The sequence below is a fragment of the Lepus europaeus genome, chromosome 5 (assembly GCF_033115175.1).
Source record: "Lepus europaeus isolate LE1 chromosome 5, mLepTim1.pri, whole genome shotgun sequence".
Lineage (NCBI taxonomy): Eukaryota > Metazoa > Chordata > Mammalia > Lagomorpha > Leporidae > Lepus > Lepus europaeus.
In genome coordinates this window covers 116262626-116286683 of record NC_084831.1, presented here as the reverse complement: position 1 = coordinate 116286683, position 24058 = coordinate 116262626, and the positions used below count along the sequence as shown (strand labels likewise).

Here is a 24058-nt window from a genome sequence, read left to right as displayed (position 1 = left end):
ATCTGGATCTGAAGCAGCACTCCATTATAGGATATAGGCTATGCCACAGTGCCTAACCCTCACTCCTTTTGTGTTTTGGCTAGGTTTTATCTGTTGATCCTTACATGAGGATTCTAAATAGCATTTTCTGAATCAACTAACAATTATTATGCTCCTACTATAAGGGCCTGGTACTGTTATTTAATTACATCTGCCAAGACTAAATATTCCTGAATTTTATGACTAGGTCTCTAGTACTAAATAGCTATCAGTGCTTGGCTTCTACAGTCCTTATCCTAGCTTGTTCCTTGCTGTGGCTTTTCTGTTACAACTTCTGATCTGGGGCTGGTGTTGTGGCATAGCGGGTTAAGCAGCTGCCTGTAATGCCAGCATCCCATATGGTGCTGGTTTGAGACCTGGCCACTCTACTTCCAATCCAGCTCCCTGCTAATGTGCCTGGGAAAGCAGCAGAAGATGGCCCAATTGCTTGGGCCTTTGCACCCACATGGGAGACTCAGAAGAAGCTCTGGGCTCCTGGCTTCGACCTGACCCAGCTCTGGTGGTTGTGGCCATTTGGGGAGTGAACCAGTGGGTGGAAGATCTCTCAATGTCTCTGTCACTCTACCTTTCAAATAAATATAAAACTAAAACTTTAAAAAGAAAAAATAACTTCTGATCTACTGGGGAAGCAAGTAGAAGAAAACTTTACCATTTTTTAAAGATTTATTTTTATTTTTAAAGATTGTTTTTATTATTTGAAAGGAAGAGTTAGAGAGTGAAAGAGAGAGACAGAGAGAGATATATATGTTCCATTTGCTGATTCACTCCCCAAATGGCCAAAATGGCTGGAGCCAGGTGCTTCTTCTGGGTATCCCACATGGGTGCAGGAGCCCAAGAGTTTGGAGCATCCTTTGCTGCTTTCCCAGGTGCCTTATCAGGGAGCTGGACACAGGACGTGGAGCAGCTGGGACCTGATCTGGTGCCCATAAGGGGTGCTAGCATCACAGATGTCAGCTTTACCTGCTGTGCCACAGTGCCGGCTCCCAAACTTTTCCATGTAATAGTGAGACCCTAAGCTCAGTCACACTGTGAGCATGTTCTTTATATGTTACCTTATTTAGTACTCATAACAATTCCATATGATACTCTTCACACCCTTTTGCAGATTGATTTACCCGAAGTATTTATTAGTATGGTTTAGCACTATTTCTGGTTCTGAGGGTTCCATAGAGAGTATCAGATGAAGTTCCTGCTAAGACACAGAGAAGTTAAATAACTTGCCCAGAGTCACAAAACAGGAGAGTTGGAAAAATTAGATACAGCTCTGACTGATTCCAAAGGGAGTGGCTGTAACCATTATTACATTACTCTGCTGGGTACATATTGTGTGTTTCCTGTGAATATATATAAATCAAGTCCTAAAATAGGTGGGATTCCCAGTATTTCTTTGTTATAAATGTTCTTGATGAATCCAAGAAAGAAGTCTTACTGCTGACAAGCACACCTGCCAGCTCTTTGCCTTCTTTCTGGGTCTCCACCCACTCATACCCGTGTGTACACTGGCAGTGTGACTGACCAGCTTTGGCATTTGGATGTTTGTGTTTTGAGTACTGGGAAGGTTCTTCCTTGGCTTCCTAAAAGTTCCTTGCCCACTTACAAGTTCTTACTTGTAGCGCAGTGTTGAGTAATGTGTTGTTAACATTGTAATGTGGAATTTTTCTTTTTCCCCCAGTTCTTTCTGGCGAGTATGTTAGTGGGACTCTGGTCAAACTTGCTTTTAAGCTCAATGGAAAACACTCTCTATATTCAGAGGACTAGAAGAGAGTTTTGAGGTTGGGAAGAACATAAAAATATAGCATCTTTGGCCGGCGCTGCGGCTCACTTGGCTAATTCTCTGCCTGCGGCGCCGACATCCCGGGTTCTAGTACCGGTTGGGGCACTGGATTCTGTCCCGGTTGCTCCTCTTCCAGTCCAGCTCTCTGCTGTGTCCCGGGAAGGCAGTGGAGGATAGCCCAAGTGCTTGGGTCCCTGCACCCACATGGGAGACCAGGAGGAAGCACCTGGCTCCTGGCTTCAGATCGGTGCAGCGCACTGGTTGTAGCGGCCATTGAGGGGTGAACCAACGGAAGAAAGACCTTTTTCTCTGCTCTCTCTCTCTCTCTCTCTCTCTCACTGTCTAACTCTACCTGTCAAAAAAAAAAAAATATATATATATATAGCATCTTCTTTTCACCTGATTCTAGGTCTGTTCCCTAACTTGTGTTATCTGAGTGCTTGCTTGCCATTATCACTGTATACCTACCTGGGATGAGTGGGGTTAACAGCTTAGAAACAGACACAAGGATTTCTTTTGAGCATTACCTAGTAGAAAGCATTAAAAACATACTTAAGACTGAGAGGGTGGGGTCGGCGCTGTGGCATAGTGGGCTAAGCCTCTGCCTGTAACGCTGGCATCCCATATGGGTGCCAGTTCAAGCCCCGGCTGCTCCTTTTCTGATCCAGCTCTCCACTATGGTCTGGGAAAGCAGTAGAAGATGGCCCAAGTCCTTGGGCTCCTGTACCTGCGTGGGAGACCAGAGGAGCTCCAGGCTTCCGATTGGCTCAGCTCTGGCCATTGCAGTCATTTGAGAAATAAACCAGCAGATTGAAGATCTCTCTGTCTCTCCCTTTCTCTGTAACTCCACCTCTCAAATAAATAAATAAAATATTAAAATTCATTCTCAAAAAAAAAAAAATGGTGAGGAGCTGAGTTCCAATAAGAATAGAGTTCCACTTGAGTTCTGGAGATTGATTAGATGGGATCCAAGTTTCAGGTATTAGAATTATTTGGTATTGGGGATCAAGTCAATTTAGTATTAGTGATCCAGGAGTACTTGGGTTGTGGGGCTCATAATGTTGACAATTTATGTGGCTGTGTGTAATCTGCAAATAATGCATAATACTTTATAGGTGCACAGTGTGTGTGTGTTAAATCTTATAAAGGTACTTGAATGCTGAGTGTTGTCAGTTTGTCTCCCCAGGGCAGATTCCTCATTGTTAAGTATTCCTTCTTTAGAAGAACATTCATTAAGCATTTAATTGTGGGTAAAGAATTTGGGAAAGGGAATTGGGTTAACAACAATTTATAATATCAGATTGTTGCTGACTTGGTGATCTGAATATTTACAAATTGAATTAATTAGGCCTAGCATTTTAGGGCATAATTTAAAAGGAAATCTGTGGTTTTGCTTTGCCAGAGTTAATTCTGTGCTTTGATGATAGAAGTAATGTCTCGAATTCTACTCTTGATTAATAGAACAGACTTGTTTTTCAGTGCCAGTTAAACTGGGTTTGATTTTTGATGTTTGAGATAGTTGCCTCCGACATTTCCTTTTATTCCCTTTTCATTTTTTTCCCTGAATGAGAATTTTGTAAGCTGCAAAGCTAACAGTGATTACTTTTATCACCAGCATTACTACTAATAATATTAAAAATAGTGATGGGATAGGAATCATTCTTAGAAAGGTTGGATTATTGGATTATTTCAAGGAGAAAGACTCAGGGCAATGAGATATATGCCAGATGACTTATGTACTAATTGATGCATTTTGTACTTTTCTTGGAACAGAGAAAGAAAAGCAGAGACCTGTTAACTCTGGAAGCTTGGCTTGGTACTATGTGATTGTGAGGGGTTGCCTACACTTTCGCCTACTGTATGGGGCAGGAAAGTTTAACATGATTTGTCATCTGTTTGACCTTTGAGGCTTACAGTACATTTCTTTGGAAGAATTTGTCTATATGGTAAATAACTCACCCCAATTTTTTGGTAAGAGCAACCACACTCCTGTAATATGGATTTTATGTAATAAAATTGCATTGGTCGAGATCAATACCTGCTTGGTATCCCAAAGTAGCAATATTAAGGAAATAGTGTCATTGACCAAAATATTTGGTTAAATGTTATTCTCAAAAGACTACACAGTCAGCTTCTCATCATTGGCATTTTTGAAGAGGAGTGTATGATTTTAATAATCCAGAAGAGCACAGTAAATTTTGAAAAGACCCTTACATTTTAAAATTCCCTTTTTGCCTTTTTCTTTTAAGTCCCTGGCACTCAGTAGATCTCTGTTGAATAAAAAGTTAGCCAATACCTATCTTGAACTTTTCTCTGGAACCAGCCTACTAGAGGAACTTGTCAAAAGGAGAGCTGGAGATTATTGGCTGATGCATTCCCTTCTCTTAGGCACCTGCTTGGCGTTAAGTGTTTATTGAATGGTTGAGTCAGGAGGTTAAGGTTAAGGTTTTCATCAGGGAAGAATTGCAGTGACCTAGGTGCTACAGAGGGGATTGGTGGTGGCCCTTCCAAAGTGGAAGAAATGTCAGTTTCCAGCTACGTGAGTAACTGTGAATATGGGGAAAATTACTGCTTTGATGCTTTCAAGCTTTATACTTTTGAACAAGAAGTAATATGTTAAAATTTGGTGCTTTGTTTATCTTTTTTTTTTTTAAGATTTATTTATTTATTTTAAAGTCAGAGTTACAGAGAGAGGAGGAAAGGCAGAGAGAGAGAGAGAATGAGAGAGAGGTCTGATGGTTCACTCCCCAGTTGGCTGCAACCTCCTCCAAGTCTCCCATGTAGGTACAGGGGCCCAAGGACTTGGGCCATCCTCTGCTGCTTTCCCAGGCCATAGCAGAGAGCTGGATTGGAAGTGGAGCAGCAGGGACTTGAACCGACGCCCATATGGGATGCTTTACCTGCTATGCCAACAGTGCCGGCCCCTCTCCCTTGGATTTATTTTGTGTTTTATCCTGTTCAGAGTTTAGTGAGAGCTGTGATTTCTGTAAAGTTTATGAAAAGTGTATTGTGGCTTCAAGCGATCAGTAGAAAATAAAGAAAGATTATTCCTTTATGACACATAATTCTGTTCTACCCTCTTGCCACCAAAACTTCAGACTTTAGGGATATAATGTTAGAAGAATATTTCCACATAATTTTTGGCATACCTTAATGATTTTTTTTATAGAAGACTTCCCTTCCTAAATAGGATTTGCTAAAGTGATTAGATTATGAGTATATATCTTTTTCTTTGATACTCATCTGTATAAGAGATTTATACAAGTGAAATTGACACTTTGAGATGCAATGACTTTGAGCAGCCCTTGTCTTGACAGTTGAAGAATAGTTTTTTTTTTCCCCATACTATTTGTTGAACTCTTTACTTAGTATAGAGTTAATCATACGTGTTTAAAGTTAATTGAAAATGGCCTAGTAAAAAATAAGAATGGAAATAGAAGAAGGAGAAGGAAGAGGGGTGGGATTGTGGGAAGAATCACTGTGTTCATAAAGTTGTACTTATGAAATGTATGAAGTTTATATTTCTTTTTTTTTTTTTGACAGGCAGAGTGGACAGTGAGAGACAGAGAGAAAGGTCTTCCTTTGCCTTTGGTTCACCCTCCAATGGTCGCCGTGGTTGGAGCACTGTGGCCGGCGTACCATGCTGATCTGAAGGCAGGAGCCAGGTGCTTCTCCTGGTCTCCCATGGGGTGCAGGGCCCAAGCACTTGGGCCATCCTCCACTGCACTCCCTGGCCACAGCAGAGAGCTGGCCTGGAAGAGGGGCAACCGGGACAGAATCCAGTGCCCCGACCTGGACTAGAACCCGGTGCCCTGACCGGGACTAGAACCCAGTGTGCCAGCGCCACAGGCGGAGGATTAGCCTATTGAGCCGCGGCGCCGGCCTGAAGTTTGTATTTCTTATATAAAAGGTTGCTGGGGAAAAAGAAAAAGAAGTAAAAGATTTAGCTGGGTAGCAGGGGGAAAGTCATTTTATTATGGATAAATACATAAAGTGGATCACATAAAGAATTGAGATTGGTGATATGTGAAGTTAAGTAACAATGGTCAGGAAGGCCAACATTTCTATTCCATACCCAGTTATACCGCTGGTTAATTTTGTGGCTTTGGGCAAGTCACTTTATCTCACTCAACTAATTGTAAGTGTTCTCATCTGTAACTTGAGGGTGTAGAATGATCTCTGATGTCCTAGTTCTAGAAGTCCTATGATTCTAAATTACCAAACAGGGAAAAAAGACTATATGTACCTCATCTCCAAGTTTGTTTCACCAAAAAAATTTTGTTTCACAAAAAAAATCACCAAATGGGATGTGTTAATTATGTAAATAATAGAAGGATATGGTTTAAATTCTCAGGTACCAAAATTGTCAGATTGTATTATGTGCTCTTAACTAATTTTATGTGCTAAATATAAGAGACTTGATTGTTTCCATGAAAGGTACAACCTTTCTTAGTTCTCAGTATCCCTTGGTTCGAATTTCATCTTTTTCTTTAATTTTAATTTTATTTTTAAGATTTATTTATTTATTGAAAGTTAGAGTTACACAGAGAGAGAAGGAGAGGCAGAGAAAGAGGACTTTTGTGTGCTGGTTCACTCCCCAGTTGGCCACAATGGCTGGAGCTGTGCCGATCCAAAGCCAAGAGCCAGGAGCTTCCTCTGGGTCTTCCATGCGGGGGCAGGGGTCCAAGGATTTGGGCCATCTTCTACTGCCTTCCCAGGCCATAGCAGAGAGCTGGATCAGAAGTGGAGCAGCCAGGACTTGAACTGGCACCCATATGGGATGCTGGCACTGCAGGTGGAGGCTTTACCCACTAGGCCACAGTGCTGGACCCCAAATTTCATCTTAACTCCAACCTAGAAATAAGTGTATGTTTGTGGACTTGGTGGCAGGTAGAGAGAATGGTAGTGACTAGGAGACACTGTGGATAGTATTTTGGAAAGCAAGACGTTAAGAGTTCTTTAACCTGTAGAGTTTGCATGGCTAGTTTGTTATGATTTCATTGGCACATCCCTGGAGGACTGATATGAAGCCCATATCCAGAGTCAGAATATCTGTGTCTGACTGTCTCGCTGAGTGTCATTTAAGCATTGTAAACTTCTCTGTGTGCATGTGTTTTCCATCAGAAAAGATGAGGTTGAATGCCTTAAAGAGTTTTTAATTAAAAAAATTATTATGAAGCTGTATTTGTAAAAGAGCTTTAAAAACAAAAAATTGCAACAAATGAAAAGCTAATCTTAGTGGGCAGACAACTGTATAAATATATTTGTTCTTACAGACTTGATTATACATATTGATGGGGTGAATTTGAAACTAGTAAATAATTCATAAGTCTATTTTAGGGATAGATAGCTCTTAATTATCCACATACATGAATAGATTAGAACCACAGATATTTGTGAGGCATCTACTACACGCTAAACAATATGTTAGGCCTGTTTAGACTATTTTAAAATATAGAGGAAAGCTACAAATCTCAAGGCTATTAATTGTATCTTGAAAATGCTCTCATCATCTAGCCTGCTGAGCTTTAAGACTCATCTAAGGGTCGGGGCCGGCGCTGTGGTGCAGTGGATTAATGCCCTGACCTGAGGTTCTGGCATCCCATATGGGCGCTGGTTCGAGATGTGGCTGCTCCACTTCTGATTCAGCTGTCTGCTATGGCCTGGGAAAGCATACAAGACAGCCCAAGTCTTTGGTCTCTTGCACCCTTGTGGGAGACCCGGAAGAAGCTCCTGGCTTCCAGGCGCAGTTCCGGTCATTGAGGTCAGCTGGGGAATGAACCATGGGGTGGAAGACCTCTCTCTCTGTGTACCCCTGACTTTCAAATAAATAAATAAATAAATCTAAAAAGAAAAAAGACTCAGCTCAGGGGCCAGTGCTGTGGCAAAGTGGGTAAAGCTGCCGCCTGCAGTGCCAGCATCCCATATAGGTGCCAGTTCAAATCCCGGCTGCTCCACTTCCCACCAAGCTCTCTGCTGTGGCATGGGAAAGCAATAGAAGATGGCCCAAATCCTTGGGCACCTGCATCCACTTGGGAGACCCAGAAGAAGCTCCTGGCTTCGGATTGGCCTAGCTCCAGCCATTGTGGCCATCTAGGGAGTGAACCAGTGGATGGAAGATCTCTCTCTCTCTTTCTCTCTCTCTCTCTCTTCCTCTCTCTTCCTCTCTCTCCTCTCCTCACTCGCTCGCTCGCTCTCTCTCTCTCTCTGCCTCTGCCTTTCAAATAAATAAATCTTTTTTTAAAAAAAAGATATATTGGAAAGGCCAACTAATGTTACAGTGCAGTATATAGTAATACCAAATGTAAGCTGAATGTTTCATTTTTGGCCTACGTGTGTTCAAATGAGTTTTAGGTATGCCCCCAAAAAGTAGAACTGTAGAATGGAGAATTAAAAAGGAAAAAAAAAATTAGGGGCAGCTGCTGCTTGGGACACTGATTACCCATATCAGAATGCCTGGGTTTGAGTCCTAGCTTTATTCTCTAATCTGCTTTTTGCTCATGTGCACCCTGGGAGATAGCAGGTGATGGCCTAAGTAATAGGATTCCACTGAGAGATCCAACTGAGTTCCTGGCGTTCCTGCTTTGGCTTGGCCCAGTTCCCGCTGTTGTAGGTACCTGGGGAGTGAACCAGTAGATGGGAAATCTCTGTCTCTCTCTTCCCCCTCTCTTTCTGCTTTTCAGATAAATTTAAAAAATTTAAAAATGTAGTAATAAAACATGTATTTCTTTGAATTAGATTATATAATTTTGTGAAAGGAAAAATTTTTTTCTAATTGTTTGAGGCTTTTAAATAATTGGTAGTTGTGCTGAGGAAGATTGATTTACCAGAAGAAATTTACAAAGTAATTAATTTCTTATAGATAACTAAGAGCAGATGCTATAGTAATTTGATTTTTTTCTTCTTGTACTATTTCAAATGGAAATTCTATAATTGATAGTGAAGTGTCTAGTAGTAGGAAACAAGAAGTAGAGAGAAGGTTGCCAGCTAACCAAATGTTTGAAAATTGATTCCAGAGAAATCGTATGTTTTGCTATTAGCCTACCCTGTATTGATTTGTAGAACACTCTATGTCAAAAAGTCAATAATCTGAATCTTTAAGGGCTCAAGTAGAACTTTATTTTTGCAGACTATTCTTTTGAAAGCTGAATTGTTGAGAACCCAGACCTTGGACTATCCTTGGCCTTAGCTGAAAGGAAAAAGAAAGAATTCATTGTGTAACAAATAGACATGCTGGTCTGGATCTAAAAAAATAAACATTAACATGATTTCTGTTTCTATTCAAGGTACTATTGTGCTAATATTGTGATATATTTTTTCTGACTTTGCCCACCCCCATTTTTCCAAAGATCACTTCCATTGCACAGACTTCCAATTTATTAAATTGCCCAAATAACCATAATGCAGTCTTTTTATTAGTAGCACTGAAGAGGCAAATGCCAGTTCATAAGTTCTCTATGGAACTAGTCCTTGATGTTTGTAATGGGATTTGTCTCCTGGAAATTCATTTTATTGTTTGTAGGCCTGATACAAAACCAGAAACCCTTAAATAAATAGTGAAATTTTATTCTGACACACACACACACACCAGTGATAGGATGAAGCCACAGGGACAATTCTTGAGATCTTAATGGTGTACATCCACTACGGCACGTGGTAAACAAATAAATTATTTTGGGAATGGTTAATTATAAGGTTGGTTGAGTTAGAGTTTTTTTTTTTTTTTTTTCTCTTTTAAGTTTAATTTAGGAGAAGAAGTAGACATTCCCTGAGTTTATCCTACAGTGGTGGTAGAAAACTACCCAGAAATATGCAGAATGTAAACATTTCCTTTCAATTAAAAAAATACACAACATACATCACATTAAGAGAATATTATAGAATCTTTGAACTTGTAATCAGTAGTAAGGAGTAAAGGTGGGGAAGTAGGACTGATAGATTAAACATTAGAACATCAGTAAAAGTTATGAACTTGCTGATCCTGGAAGTTGGCGAGTGAGCTAGTTAGCTGTGTCTGTTCATATAGGAAAGGACAGATACTAAGCTTTTGCTCTTAGTTTTGAGGTACCATCTCGGGGGACACAGAACTAAGGGAGTCCTTTCAGGACATTTTCTTGAAGGCTAGAGTTGGAAGATAGTGGAATAGGAATGACAGTGTGTTAAAACTGTGCTTTGGAAATGGTTGTAAGGCTGGGCGGGAGGGGTGAGTTGTTTGGGGGGAGTAGAGGTTTTTTTAAGGAAAGATACGGGTGGGGGAGGGAGTAATGCTGGGCACCAGTGGAGTGAGGCAGTGTTTGGACAAAAGGAAGGCAACTGGTATTTTTTGAGGATTTCTTAATTCCATTTCTTAATGCAATCCTAAAAAGAGGTCTGAAATGCAGATAATCCCCTTTAAACACGAGGAAACTGAGGCGTGAGGTGTTTATATTACTTACCCACCTCAGGCCAGAGCCAGTTCTTTCTCTCAGTGTGGTGTCAAAAGGAGTTGAAGCTGTGAGAGTGGACTTGGCATGTAGACAGACTGTCCATGGTTTCGCAGTCCTCCTCCTTAGGCTGACTGTGCCAGAGTGCTGTGGTTTCAGGAGTCACATGGGCTGGGCTCATTGAAGTCTGGATTCTGCTGTTTTTTTACCTGTGTAGCTCAGCTGTGTGAGCTTCAGCAAATTCCTGTCTAGCATGCAGTTAATCATAAAACCTCTTAGGGGAGGAAGCTTAAGTGAAGTGATAGCTAAAGCTTTACCACATATTTTACTTTGTCTTCATTTCTTCTTTTCAGACCTATCTCAATCCCTCTGAATTGTACATAGGCCCCTGGAGACTGGAATTTGGTCATATTTTATTTCTCTCTAAGAAAGTTATATTTGATTTTGTTGGAAGATCCCACATTAACTAAAACCAATCTGCCAAGATAATCATTCATCTCTCCCTCCCACCTAATCAAGAGCTGTATGAAATCTGTAAGTGCTTTTGTCCCTCCTCTTTCTCCCTGTCTGGATTCCTTGGGGCTGACATCACAGACATGGAGGAGTCTCTGACCTTTGAAAATTCTTGACGGTCTTGAATGTTGTGGGTTTTCCAGTGAGTTTTTCGAGGAGCTGAAGAGGACTCAGATGCAGCTCTAATGCATGTGGAACCGGGAGTGGGACAATGGTAGCTGTGGATGTTGTTAAATTTGAGAATGTAGGGTCAGTATTATTTCAGGCAGTTTAACGGAGCTCTATTAGCTATAATCCTTACTTATTTTGGGGTTGTTTTTATCTATGATTAAGTAGCTGAGCATGCAGACTGATTTTAATGCAGTATTAGTCTGAACTAAACAGTGTTTAGGAAGAGAAATCTGTTGCAGTCCGTCGTGTAACAATCTTAAGCAAATATGTTAGAGATGTGCCACTGTTCTAGACTTGCTTATTTACAACACCGACTGTTAATACTGTTGTGTGTGTGTGTGTGTGTACTCCGCAAATAGAGTTTAGTTCATTTGAATGAAAACTGATTGCATGCAAGGTGGATGCTGTAGATACAGCATGAGCAAGAACAAGATTCTTGCCCTCAAATTCTGGTTTAGTGGGGAGACATACATGTAAATGAACACAAATACCATGCACCGTGTTAAACATTATGATAGTAGAATACAAGGTTCTGGCCGGCGCCATGGCTTAACAAGCTAATCCTCCGCCTTGCGGCGCCGGCACACCGGGTTCTAGTCCTGGTTGGGGCGCCGGATTCTATCCCGGTTGCCCCTCTTCCAGGCCAGCTCTCTGCTATGGCCCGGGAAGGCAGTGGAGGATGGCCCAACTGCTTGGGCCCAGCACCCGCATGGGAGACCAGGAAAAGCACCTGGCTCCTGGCTTCGGATCAGCGAGATGCGCTGGCCACAGCGGCCATTGGAGGGTGAACCAACGGCAAAAAGGAAGACCTTTCTCTCTGTCTCTCTCTCTCACTATCCACTCTGCCTGTCAAAAAAAAAAAAAAAAGAATACAAGGTTCTGTTGATGCTCCAGGGAGGAAGTGGTCAGCTTTGGAAACCAGAGTATGCTTTGTAAATGTGGGAGTAATGAAGTTAGTCTTAAAGAATAGTTAAGCATTCCCCTGCTAGACCAAGAGTCATTCTAGGCAGAAGAACTATATGTATAAAGAGCCTGAGATTTGAAACACTTAGTATACTTGAGGAATTATCAATACAAGGAAAGGAATAATGGGAGATAGTTAAGGCTAGAGAATTAGGTAAAGACAGGTCAGAATGGACCTCATTTGTCATGTATAGAAATTTGGATCTTACACTTCAGTCATTGCAGATCCATTGGAAATTTTAGACAGTAGGATATAATACTATCACACTGCACTTTAAATTGTTCACTGTGGTTGCTTAAAGAGGCTGATCAATGACTGGAGAGAGGAAAAGGGGGAAGTTAGGAAGCTATTTCCTAGGGTCTAGTTTATAAAAACAGAATAAAAGATAGGTTGCTTGTGGAAAGCATTGGGTGGATTAGAGAACCCTTTAAAATTAGTAAAAATATTACTTGTGAGGAAAAGGTCAGAGAGAAGTGCAGTGGTGGCTCCCAGGCTTGAGGCTTGAATGACAGGGCTGATGTGGTGACACTGGCTGGAATGGGCAGTATTGCAGAAGGAATAGTTTGAAAGAGTTGGGGACAGAGATAAGAGAATGAACTCATGTTTTCTTGTTGTTTTTAGTGCCTGTGGGATTCCTAGGTGAGGTAGAAAGACTTTGGGGCTGTGGAGTCACCCTTAAATCCACTTGTGTTCCATCCAAACTATTCTTACTGTAATGAAGGCGGTCTTTTGACAATTCAAATCTGAAGTGCCCTCCCCCTGCTTATAGCCCATCAGTAGCTTCTCCTTATTGTAGGGGTGAAATTTCGAGTCATTTTGCAGGGTCCCCTGGGCCTTCTCTTTGTCTTCATTTTGTGCTGTTCTCACCTTTATGTTTCTTCTTGCCACAGAACTTTGACATGTTTCCTTTGCTTGGAGCATGCTTCCCTTTCCAGTTTCTCTCTAATTGCTGCTCATTCTTTAATTCTTAGAGAAAAATCACTTCCTTAGGCAAGCTTTTGTTGACTCCCTATAAGAGATAATGTTCCTCTCAGCCCCAACATTTATTACAATTGTTTGTGAAATTCTGGTTTTTTTTTTTCTCCTTACTGGAAATTATGTGAGGATAGGGATTGTGTCAAGGTCACTGCTGTGTGCTTTTTAAATTTAAAAATTTTTACTTTTATGTGTTTGAAAGATCAGAGCGTTAGACTATGAACATGCTTCTTGCTGCTGGGTCACTCTTCAAATTCCTACAACAGCCATGGCTGGGCCAGGCCAAAGCTAGGAGCTGGGAACTCAATCCCAGTTGCCCACGTGGGTGGCAGGAACCCAACTACTTGAGCCATCATCTGCTGCCCTCCAGGATGTGCATTTGAAGGAAGCTGGAATTATTAACGGAGCTGAGACTCAAACCTAGGTGCTCCGATACAGAATGCAGGTGTCCCAAGTGGCATCCTTACTGCTGAACCAAAAGCCTGCTCCCTAATTTTTTTTTAAGATTTATTTTATTTATTTGAAAGAGTTACAGAGAGGCAGAGGAAGAGAGATAGAGAGGTCTTCCATCCGCTGGCTGCAATGGCTGGAGCTGAGCTGATCTGAAGCCAGGAGCCAGGAGCTTCTTCTGAGTTTCCCACGTGGGTGCAGAGGCCCAAGGACTTGGGCCATCCTCCACTGCTTTCCCAGGTGCATTAGCAGGAAGTTGGATCAGAAGTGGAGCAGCCGGGGCCCAAACCAGGACTCATATGGGATGCCAGTGCTGCAGGCTAGGGTTTTAACCTGCTGCGCCACAGTGCCAGCCCCAGCCCACATTTTAAAATAATTGATTTTTTTTTTTTTTGAGAGACGGAAAAAGAGAGAAATAGAGATCTCCCACTCATTGGTTCACTCTGAGAGCCAGGAACTCAAACCAGTCTCTCATGTGGGTGGCAGAGACCCAACCACTTGAGCCATCACCTGCTGCCTCCCACAGTGTGCATTCACAGGAAGCCAGAATCGGAAGTGGAGTTTGGACTTGAACCCAGGCGGTCTGTAGTCTGATATATGTGATATGGGGATTTCTACTGGCATCTTAACAGCTAGAGAAATTATCTGTCTTTAAAAAAAAAAAAAGATTTATTTATTTTTTGAAAGGCACAGTGACAGAGAACAAAGAGCGATCTCCCATCTTCTGGTTCACTCCTCAAGTGCCCGCAATAGCCAGGGTTGGGTCAAGCTGCATCCAGGAGCCAGGAACTTAATCCAAGTTTCTCACGTGGGTGACAAGGACTCAAGTGCTTGAGCCATATCTGCTACCTCCCAAATGCGGTGGGATTGGAAGCAGAGGTGTCAGGACTTGAACGGCAGAATTGTTGAATGGATTGTGCAGGTGGGCTTTGGAATTGCTCAGGAATATGTTAGGATTTGAAATGAGGAAAATATAAGGCATTTATCCAAATCTTTAACAAATATGATAGTCACAGCCCTTTCCTGTGGTATAAGAGTTAAATGAGTAAGAATTGGTGTAGTTCGGAAGCAGTGTGGTGCAGTAGAAAGAGTATGGGTTCAGATGATCTGGGTCCAGAATGGATCACCCACCTAACTTTTCAAGCATTTTTTATTTCTCTGCTTGTAAGTTGGAAATCATGAAAAAGATAGTGTTTTGGAAAGCACTGCATATATGAGGGATCTTGAGCAAGCTTACTATGAAAAACTATCCATGGGGTTCAAATTTTTCTTGCATCAAAATATTTATTTTTTAGAAGTTCATTTTTTATGAAGTTCTATAAACTTCTAAAAAATGTTTATTTATGGGGCAATGTTAAAGTGTGGTGGGTTACCAATATCCCATATAGGGATTGGAAGCTGTTTACCAATATCCCATGTAGGACTGCAAATTCAAGTCCTGGCTGCTCTGGTTCCAGTCCAGCTCCCTGCTAATGTGTCTGAGTGAGCAACAGAAGAGGGGATGGCCCCATCCACATGGGAAACCCAGATGAAGTTCCTGGCTCTTGACTCTGGCCTGACGCAGCCTAGGCTCTTGAGGCCATCTGGGAGGTGAACCACCAGATGGAAGCTCTCTGTGTCTCTCTCTCTCTTTCTGTCACTCAGCTTTTCAAATACATTTAAAAAAAAAAAAACTTGTTTTAAATATTTATGACACAAGGCTGGTGCTGTGGTGTAGTGGGTAAGACCGCTACCTGCAGTGCTGGCATCCCATATGGGTGCCGGTTCGAGTCCTGGCTGCTCCACTTCCCATCCGGCTCTCTGCTATGGCCTGGGAAGGCAGTAGAAGATGGCCCAAGTGCTTGGGCCCCTGCACCTGTGTGGGGGACCCAGAAGAGGCTCCTGGTTCCTCGCTTCAGATCAGTGCAGTGCAGCTCTGGCCATTGCAGCCAACTGGGGAGTGAACCAGCAGATGGAAGACCTCTCTCTCTCTCTCTCTCTCTCTCTCTCTCTCATTCTTTCTCTTTGACTCTCCTTCTCTCTGTATAACTCTGACTTTCAAATAAATAAATAAATCTTAAAAAAAAAAAAAACCTTAAGACACAGAAAGATACACAGAGAGAGAGGTATCATTCTTCCACCTGTTGGTTCACTCCCCAAATGCCTACAACAGCCAAGGCTGGGCCAGATTGAAGCCAGGAGTGTAGAACTCCATCTTGGTGTCCCATATGGGTAGCAGGGACTCAAGTGCTTGAGCCGTCAGCTGCCTCCCAAGGTGACTCCCATTGCTGCCTCCCAAGGTGCATTAGCAGGAAGTTGGATTAGAAGCAGGGTAGCCAGGACTTGAACTGGGCATTCCAAGCACCAGCTTACTGCTGTGCCCCAATGTCTACCACTACGTTTCCATGAACTTTTTGAAGTAGCCTTATATTAACTTGATTGCTGTTGTCACTTCAAGATGGTATGGAGGGGCTGGCATTGTGGTGCAGTGGGGTAAGCTGCTGCTTGCGATGCCAGCATCCCATATTGGAGTTTGGGTTCAAGTCCTGGCTATGCTACATCTGATATAGCTTCTGCTCATGTGCCTTGGAAGTCAGCAGACCCAAGTGCTTGGGTTCCTACCACCCACATAGGAGGCCAGGATGGAGTTCTTGACTTCGGCTTGACCCAGCCCTAGCTGTTGCAGCCACTTGGGGAGATTTTTCTGTCTCTCCCTTCTCTGCCACAGCACCTTTTAAATAAATAAATATTTTAAAAAATAAGATATCAAATATACCTTAATAAAGCTATAAAAAGAGGATATGAAGTGAAGTAGAAGTGAGAGGCAGATAGTAGCAGAAGTGAATTTTGAATAAGTTCCTTCATTTATTCAACATGTTTGGTTTATATGATAGCACAAACATTTACAAATAAGTACCAGCAAGTACCTATATAAGGAAGGATTTTGTAAAATGAGGGCCACTGACTGGCTTATGGTAACCTTTTTTTATTTTAAAGATTTATTTTATTTATTTGAAAGGTAGAGTTACAGAGAAAGAGAGAGGGAGAGAGAGAGTTCTTCCATCTGTTGGTTGACTCCCCAAATGGCTGCTTCATCTAGGTCTCCTACATGGGTGCAGGGGCCCAAGGACTTGGGTCATTTTCCACTGCTTTCCCAGGCTCATTAGCAGGGAACAGGATGAGAAGTGAAGCAGCTGAGATTTAAAATGGCACCCATATGGGTTGCCAAATTGCAAGCTGCAACTTGACCCGCTATGCCACAGTGTCGGCCCCTATGGTAACCTTTTGATGTTGATGTACAGTAGTAATTATGTAAAGAAATGCTTTATTTAATAATTTTCCATGAAAATTCTATCAGGTGTGGGAATAGATTTTATTCTGCAGAACAGAATAAGGACCATTTTGTGAAAATTATAGAGGGAGAGAGGCTGTTAATAGCTTTTGCTTTAGTTTTAGAAGAAAGTTTTCTAACAATCAGAGCTGTCTGACAATGAAGTGGATACCATGACAAAGGAATGAGTTCGCTTTCAGAGCTTGTAGTCAAGTGAGACTGGATGATTTATCTGTCTGAAATGAAATAAAAGGGTTCCTGTGTGGAGGGCAAACATTGGATTTAATAATTGCTAAAGGCCATTTAAGTTGGAAGACTGGAGGATTTTGACTCCAACTGGGTTCTGTCTATATAGCAATCAGGGAATAAATATTTGAGTGCATCCTGTGTTGTATTTTGAAGACTGAAAGCCACTGTTCTGTTTTGTTTTTGTTTTTTTTTCTTCCTGTGTTGAGAGAAAGGCACAGACTGAGAATTAGTCATTGGCTTTGATAGCCCCATGTGGAACTGGAGAAGCTCAAGCCAGGTGTTGGTGGTGATGTAACAAAATCATCTGTCCTCCCGTTGGGTGGGGTTAGGGTGGAGTCCCTGGTATGTACCTGGAGACATCAGATACAAGCATGTCTGCCAGGAAGTTTGGTTAGTGTTTGAACTTTTGCTGCAGAGCAAGTCTTTCTAGATAATGTTGGGCCTTTAAATTATTTAAACAATTAAAAAAAAAAAAAAAAAAGAATGACCTACCTGCATGTTGACATGTGAGAGCTATGAGTAGTCCATGACCTTTTCCTGATGTTCCTAATTTCCCTCTCCCAGATGCCTGTGTCTGAGGCTTGATATCTCTTCTTTCTGTTGAGTACCTTTATGCTGATTGCTATTTGTGTGTTTATTGTATATTTTCGACGTGCTTTCAAACAATTAAGAAAGCGGCTTTACTGTTACTTGGCTTTTTTTTTTAGAGAGAAGTTTGAGATTCATTTTGCTACTATAATCTTAGTCTTTGATTGTATACCTATTTAAGTTTTTTGGGCTGCTTCCATCTGCTGTGGCCTAAGGCAGTGAGTAAAATGGGCTTGGAGAAGGAATTCTTGCTTTTATTAGCGGAAGGAATGGTCATTCATTTACCTATGCATTCTGAAGGAATTTAGTTCTTAAGTATAGAATGTAGGGAACTAATTTATTTTATATCTTCGTAGTTTGAGTTTAAGGTATGCTAGACCAAAAGTTCTTTATGTATTAGTAGCCCTTTCTTATAATTATGATCTCAAAACTGAAGTAAACTAGACATTGATAACAATTAGACTGGAAAAGAATGTAAGGTTTGTAGCTTAGGAGGCTGGATTGGGGACGATCCTCTTCTAAACCTGGGAAGGATCTTAGAAGTCCTCCAGCCCAAGTCCAGGTTATAGACAAGGCAGCTGAAACCCTGTAAGTAACCTGATAAAGTCACCCAGTTAGTTGAGGGAACTTCACAAGTTTACAGAAAGTGTGCATTTTCTTTTAATTCCGTTTTCCCATGAAATGTCTGAAGGTTCCTCATATAAGTGGATTTAAGTAAAATGGTGTGAGTGGTGGGAGTAGTGATGGTATGGTTGATGTCTCTTTAGAGAATTTTAAAGCTTTGAGAGATAGGACTGAGACCAGGACAATCTCTTAGAAATAGAGGGGTGATGTGAAGTACCTTAGAATTTCTTATCAGCTAAGCCTCAGATTTGTTGCTGTGGCTGTGGCTGATGTGGAGGTTCACTTGGTTGTTTAATCCCTTGTGCATTGGGGATTTATTGACTGCGTACTGTATTGTAGATGCTGTGCCGAATATTAGGGTTACAAATGGAAGTAAGTCATGTCCCTGCACTCACGAATCTTCTGTACCACCAGAGCAGTGTAAGAGAGAACAGTTAGTTGCCATCTCTCTCTTTGAAAAGATAAGACAAAAAAAAAATAATGTTATCAGGTTAGTGACTTACTGATTTTATAATTACATTTTGTAACTTTTGCTGTTTATTTGCCTTACTCTTTCTAAGGAATGCAGAAAATCAGGATCTGATGATACCACTGAGCCAGCTGGATCCTGGGGTAGGGAGAGGCATGAAGCAAAAGTAACTGGGAGTCACCCTTAGGTTTTAGGCTCCGTGGAGGAGACACTGCTGAGTAATCACCTGTTGATTTCAAGAATTCTACTTCTGGCCTTTGCCAAAATGCAGAATAGTAGGTGTGGTAGGACAAGTAGGTGCCTGGCGAGGTTCTGAATGAGTTTTCTTCTAACAGAGTATTGGAAACCTGGCAGGATTTCATCGGAGATTGTCCTTCACTCTGTTACTGCTTCCTCAGCTGGGACTGTTCACTGCAGAGGAATGTTGGGTCGGTGCCACACTGTCAGGTCAGGGACATGGTTTCTCCCAAAGTCAGGTCCGAAAGCAGAGTTCTTTTTCAGGTGATCATTTTCTTTGGCACTCACTTTAATCATTTGTCCTGGATATAGAAAGACATGTTTGGGGTAGGTTTGTTTTCCTGAGTTCATGAATTTAGTGGACAGAGGTGACCTTTTGTTATGAGCTTTTGGGATCCCCCTTTGCTGTGCAGAATAGCTTATTTGATTTTGAGTAGTTTTGCATAATTTTAGCAATCGCCTCTCCCATTTCATCTATTAGCACCAATCACTAGTCAACCCTAAAATTATTGGATGCATATTATTCATTTATTCCAAAATATTTACTGAGGGAATGTGTGCCAAACACTGGTAGGTGATGCTTGGTCTGCTTAGGTTAGTAAACAGAACACAAGCACCTTGCTTTCAAGAAATTTACATATTAGAAGAGGTGGCTAGACAGCAACCAATTAAATAACTGCAGGAAGAAAATAAGCAAGGTGCCATGTTAAAGAATATTGCAAGGGCTGGCGCCGAGGCTCAATAGGCTAATCCTCCGCCTTGCGGCACCGGCACACAGAGTTCTAGTCCCGGTCGGGGCGCCGGATTCTGTCCCGGTTGCCCCTCTTCCAGGCCAGCTCTCTGCTGTGGCCGGGGAGTGCAGTGGAGGATGGGCCAAGTCCTTGGGCCTTGCACCCCATGGGAGACCAGGAGAAGCGCCTGGCTCCTGCCTTCGGATCAGCGCGATGCGCCAGCCGCGGCGGCCATTGGAGGGTGAACCAACGGCAAAAAGGAAGACCTTTCTCTCTGTCTCTCTCTCTCTCACTGTCCACTCTGCCTGTCAAAAAATAAAAATAAAAAATAAAATAAAATAAAATAAAAAAAGAATATTGCAAGTGGGAGTTCTTTAGGTTTGTGGTCTGCTGCTTTTTTTTAATTTGAAAAAGAAACCCATGGTAGAAATTAATACTGTAGAAAAGCAAAGTGGTATGGGTCCAGGATTAATGTAGGAGTTAAAACATTATTGTTAATGGAAGATTAATAGGAACTAGGAAACTAAATGTTACTCTTCATAATACATTAACTGCTTCAATAGTTCAACTGAAATGAATGAGCTGTGATAGTTAGTCTCCCCATTTGGTTAGGAAGCTGCTGAAATTGGGGCTGTAATTATCCCTTGCAGTGTAATTTGAGTTTTATGTGTTTTCCTCCTCAGGTGAAGGCCTGAATTTTGATCTATGTCCTGCCTGCATCCAGCTGCTTGAAAGTACTTGATGATCACATGACCCTGGACATGGATGCTGTCCTGTCGGATTTTGTCCGTTCCACAGGAGCAGAGCCAGGGCTGGCCCGAGATCTCCTGGAAGGTAGGAAGTCATGGGGGAAAAGGAGAAAAGACAACATAAAATGTGATATGTAGTGTCAGAATAATTTGGAACATTTAGGGTGATCAAGAAGATACTGTGTATAAGGCTTATATGTAAGTTACTTCTAACCCTCTTTGTGTGTGACCCACCATAATTCTAAAATTTACCCTTTTTTACCCTGAAATTATCAGGGTACCTTTCTGCATTCTAAGTTTGTATTTAGGTAATGCAAGTGAAAATTTGAAATAGTCTGCTGAAAGCCTAATTCTAGATCTAGGCTTCTTAATAAATAAATGACTTTGATTTCTATATTTGGAATCTTCTGTTTTGTTTTTTTTTTTTTTGTTCCTCCCTCCCTCCCACCCTCCCTCCCTCTCTCCCTCCCTTCCCTAACTGATATGGATACTACTATGTTGAGTAATTAACGTTTTCATTTTGCTGCTTTTGTTTACTTATGTCTGTATGTACACATTTGAATATTCTAGATTTTAAGGTCCTAAAGGATTGGGGTCATATCTGAAGTACTCTTTTTTCTTTAAAGACTTATTTATTTTATGTGAAAAGCAAAGTTACAGAGAGAGATACAGACAGATAGAGATCTAACATCTGCTGGTTCACTCCCCAAATGGGCCAGGCCAAAGCCAAAAGCCAGGAGCTTCTTCCGGGTCCCCCATGTGGGTGCAGGGGCCCAAGCATTTGGGCCATTTTCCACTGCTTTTCCTGCTACACCACAGTGCCAGCCCCACTATCTGTAGTATTCTTTAGTACATAATTAACAAGTGCTTTGTTTTTGTTTTTATTCATTAAAAATTATTTATTTTTAATTTTATTTAAGGTAAACAAATTTCATGTATTTTATATATACACATTTGGGAACATAGTGATACCTCCCATCCTACCCTCCCTCCTGCCCACATACCTACCTTTCCTCCCCCTTCCTCTCTTACGCCCTCTCTTAACAGGTGCTTTTTGATGAAGAAAATATGTGATGGCACAAACTGGCAAGCACACAGGGAAGAGGCAAGTTTATAGCCTAACTTTTTAGATTGCCAACTCCTGTCAGGCTGTGATAACTTGGCATTTGCTTAGCAACCTGTGAGAAGACCATGGGTTTGGAAACAGAAGGTCAGGGTTTAAATTCCAGTACAGCTTTGCCCTTAATTTGGATTTTGAGTTCCTACTGCTTTTCCCCACAGTTCCTGTGACCTTTCTTCGTCACGTTTGGTTATTTCTCAAATCTACAAGGTCCTCCATTATTCCCCTTATCCTTCAAGATTCAGCTCAAATATCTCCTCTCTTATAACAGTCCTTAAAGAAAATGAGCAAACAAACAAACCCTAGTCCTGGGGCTGGCGCTGTGGCATAGGAGGTTAAGCCTGCCTATGATGCCAGCAGCCTATATGAGTGCTTGTTCAAGTCCCTGCTGCTCCATTTCTGATTCAGCTCCCTGCTGATGGCTTGGGAAAGCAGTGGAAGATGGTCCATGTGCTTGGATCCCTGCACTGGGGTAGGAGACCTGGAAGACGCTCCTGGCTTTGGCCTGGCCCAGCCCTGGCCGTTGCGGCCATCTGGGGAGTGAACCAGCTGATGGAAGATCCCTGTTTGTCTCTCCCTCTCTCTGTCTGTAACTCTACCTCTCAAACAAGTAACTAAATCTTAAAAAAAAATACAAGCACCAACTTTTAACTATTCCTCATTCCTCTTGAATCATGTGTTGAATACCTCTAGGTATTCAATATGTACAAGGTATTTCAGATATTTTATTCACATAGCCATGCTGCATTACAGGTTTTGTTATCCCTGTTTCAAAACTGAGGTTCAGCAACGTTAAGTAGGATTTGAACCTAGGCCATCTGATTTCAGAGTGTGACTCTTACCAATTCTGTTATACATCATTGGTTACACACACATGCATGCATGTACACACACATCTGTGAAAAAGGAGGTGAGCGTGCTCTGAGAGTGAAGAGAGAAGCCTGATTTCATTCTAGAGTGCAGGAAGGACTTTGAGGAAGTGATATTTGGGCTGAACCCTGAAGGGTGAGTAGGAGTAACAAAACAATGGAACAGATGAGAGTGTTTATGCAGAAGAAATGGCTTTTACAAGGGCCCTATGGGAGACAGTGTTTGGCAGATTGGAGAAACTACGAGTGAACAAGGTAGGATGAGTAGTGTAAGAGTGCTGGTGATAACTAAGTAAGTTATAAAGTATATTATAAGGTATTAGGTGCTATGGAAAATGGTAAGGGGAATTGTGAGGTGGGTCATGATTTTTGCTTGGGTTTCAGGGTAGTCCTTATTAAGAATGTGACATTCGAGCAAGTACCTGAAGCTGAGGAGGGGTTGTCTGTGTTGATAAACTGGGGAAAGAACCTTTGAGGCAGTGGAAGTACTCAGTGGAAAGGCCATAGGGTGGGAGCAGTCACAGCTTGTGGCGGTGACAAGCAGAGTGAGCAAAGGGAATTGAACAGATGGGGAATATCATGATTTAAAAGTAAGATCATCAGGCATGGATAAATAGTAAGCTTAATTGGAGAATTTTAACAGTAAGAAAAATAGCAGTAGTAGTAAATACATAAATAATGCTTTCTGTGTACCAAGTACTATTTTGAGTAGCTTCAACTCATTTAAACTTCATAATAGTCCTAGGAGGTAAGTATTTATTATCATCTGTGTTTTCAAAGATAAGAAAGTAAAATACAAAGAAGAGGCTAGAAATGTAGACCAGGTCTTAGAAAGCCTTGAATATCAGGCAATAGAGCCTGGATTTTATTAACATAGGCCATGATAAACTCTATTAATAGCTTTTCATCACTATAACATTCGCCTGAGAGAAACTGCTTAAGAAGGAAGGAATTTTATTTTAGCTCATGGTTTTGGAAATTCACAGTCCAAGACTGGGTGGCCACATTGGTCTAATGTCTGATGAGGATAGTGGATGGCCTAATGTGTACAGAGGAAGGATCACATGGTTGTCTGGGTTGCAGAGAGAGAGAGGCTGGGCTAAACTTGGCTTTTATAACCAACTCTTAAGTGAGAACTACCTTCCAAGGGTGTGCCTCCAGTGATCTAAGGACCTTCCACTAGACCTACCTTCCAGACACCGTAATTGGATGAAGCCTACCCTCCCAGTACCATTAACTTAGGACTTTGGAGATTAAATGTCTGCATGAGTTTGAGAGACAAATCATGTTCAAACTATGAGAAGCCATTGATAATGATTTTGATCATGGAGCTGAAATGATAAAACATAGCTTTAGAAAAATCTCATGGCATTCTTTAGAGTAGATTGGAGGTGGGACACTAGGTGATAGGAATTGAACTAAGACAATGGCAGATAGAACAGAAAGAAGTATGAACAATCATGCACTGTGTGTTTATTGAATAATTTAACTGAAGAAAGCAACAAAGATTATGACAAGTCCATCATTTAGAGTCATTTCTTCATTAGAGTAATAATCCTTAAATTTGAGGAACATATAGTTCTCTTTGATAAACTGATGGGCACAGTCAACTCGTTCACATGCCCATAACCTTGTATACAATTTCAGGTGGTTTCAGATACTCTACAGTATACCCAGGCTAAGAATCCCTTTGGATCTCAGAATTAGGAGATGTGACTTGAGTCTTGCTATGCCTTGGGGCATACTAGCTGTGACTTTGGGCAAGTCATTTTACTTCTCTAGACTTGTAAAAGGAGGATTACT

General features: G+C 41.6%; 1 protein-coding gene across 4 annotated transcripts in view; it reads left to right on the top strand.

Moving 5' to 3' along the window:
- The window catches only part of OTUD7B (OTU deubiquitinase 7B), a 65232-nt gene that overhangs the window by 17807 nt on the left and 23367 nt on the right, over positions 1–24058 (top strand). For 3 of the 4 annotated variants that reach the window (XM_062192168.1, XM_062192165.1, XM_062192167.1), the window contains exon 2: positions 20201–20351. In XM_062192168.1, the coding sequence (XP_062048152.1) occupies positions 20267–20351 (85 nt within the window). In that variant the 5' untranslated portion in view covers positions 20201–20266. Of the gene's footprint in view, positions 1–10687; positions 10771–20200; positions 20352–24058 lie in introns of those variants that run through there. The other variant, XM_062192166.1, reaches the window with a different exon arrangement.